This window comes from Eimeria mitis, genomic scaffold, assembly GCF_000499745.2.
Source record: "Eimeria mitis Houghton genomic scaffold, Emh_scaff1219, whole genome shotgun sequence".
Classification (NCBI taxonomy): Eukaryota; Apicomplexa; class Conoidasida; order Eucoccidiorida; family Eimeriidae; genus Eimeria; species Eimeria mitis.
In genome coordinates, this window is record NW_013568272.1 from 5,024 (window position 1) to 6,568 (window position 1,545).

General features: G+C 44.3%; 1 protein-coding gene across 1 annotated transcript in view; it reads right to left on the reverse strand.

Moving 5' to 3' along the window:
- EMH_0032200 (gamma-adaptin, putative) overlaps nt 1–1,545 on the reverse strand; it is a gene marked incomplete at both ends in the record, with an annotated part of 8,164 nt that overhangs the window by 2,820 nt on the left and 3,799 nt on the right. The window contains 1 exon segment of the mRNA XM_013494609.1: nt 121–489. Coding sequence (XP_013350063.1) covers nt 121–489 — 369 coding nt within the window.

The window sequence follows — 1,545 nt, forward strand, 5'->3', positions numbered from 1 at the left end:
CAGACAGACAAAAACCCCAGAGCTGGCACTACTGCTGCTCCTACTGCTACTGCTGCTGCTGCTACTGCTGCTGCTGCTGCGGCTGCTGCGGCTGCTGCTGCTGCTGCTGCTGCTATTCACCTGTTCAGGCAGCTTGGCAGCAAGCTTCGCTAGGCACGTCATGAGGGACTCAGTAACACCAGAGGAGCCGCTCGCAGCAGCAGCAGCAGCAGCAGCTGCTGCTGCTGCTGCTGCTGCTGTTGTTGCTGTTGCTGCTGCTGCTGTTGCATTCCTCCCGGCCCTGTTCTGGCCTCCATGCAGCGCGCGGCAGATGTGCTCGAGGGTATCAACAACATCAGCAGCAGTTAATGCAAGAGCAGCAGCAGCAGGATCTTGCTGCTGCTGCTGCTGCAGCTGCTGCTGCAGCAGCTGCTGCTGGCTCGACAGCAAATGAGACTTGTCTGCTGCAGTCAGCAGCTCCCCAAACTCCCCCACGCAATACAGCGCCGTCTGCACTCACACCACCCACCAAACCCTAAACACTAAACCCTAAACCCTAAGCCCTAAGCGACGATGTTTACCTCAAAGTATGCAACAGTGAGGGGCGCGGCTTCCTGGCTTTGGCGTCCGCAAAAGGTCTAGGGTTTAGGCTCAAGCATCTAGGGTTTAGGGTTTATAGGGTTTAGCTTCAAGCATCTAGGGTTTAGGGTTTAGCTTCAAGCATCTAGGGTTTAGGGTTTACAGGGTTTAGGTCCAAGCATCTAGGGTTTAGGGTATAGATGCAAGCATCTAGGGTTTAGGGTTTAGGTGCAAGCATCTATGGTTTAGGGTTTAGGAGCAAGCATCTAGGGTTTAGGGTTTAGGGTTTAGGGTTTATACCCTTGCTAGTACTGGGTTGTTGGCGTTTCCCTCGCGGAGACAAAAGAAAAGTTTGTGTACTGCATACGGCTGCAGCTGCGGTGTCTGCGTTATCAGCAGCAGCAAATTATTCTCTGTGGGGTCTTCTAGGTGGTGGCCTGAGACATATATATATATATATATATATATATATATATATATATATGTAGTGTCCCCGCATCTCTCCATATAGATATATGTATGTATATATGTCTTACATGTATATGTATATATAAACAGACATAGAGAGAGGGAGAGACAGAGCCAAAGAGACAGAAAGAGATTCAAAGACAAATAAACAGAGACAGAAAGAGAAAGAGACAGAGAGAAAGAAAAACAGAAATAAAACACAATTAGTAATATATAGCGAGAGACGTATCCATCTCTGGCTTTGCTGTTGTCTCCATCTATCTGTAACTAATTAAATAATTATTTATTTATTTATTTATTTATTTATTATTTTATTTACTAATTTATTTATTTATTTGTTAATTTATTTATTTATTTATTTATTTATTTATTTATCTATTTATATATTTATTTATTTATACTTACCGGCTAAACAGAGAAGTTTGAGTGTTGCATCAAACTGCCATCTCCTATTGGGTGCATGCATTTCTACTGCAGCAGCAATCCTAGCAGCAGCAAAAGGTTTTAATTCTTTATCTG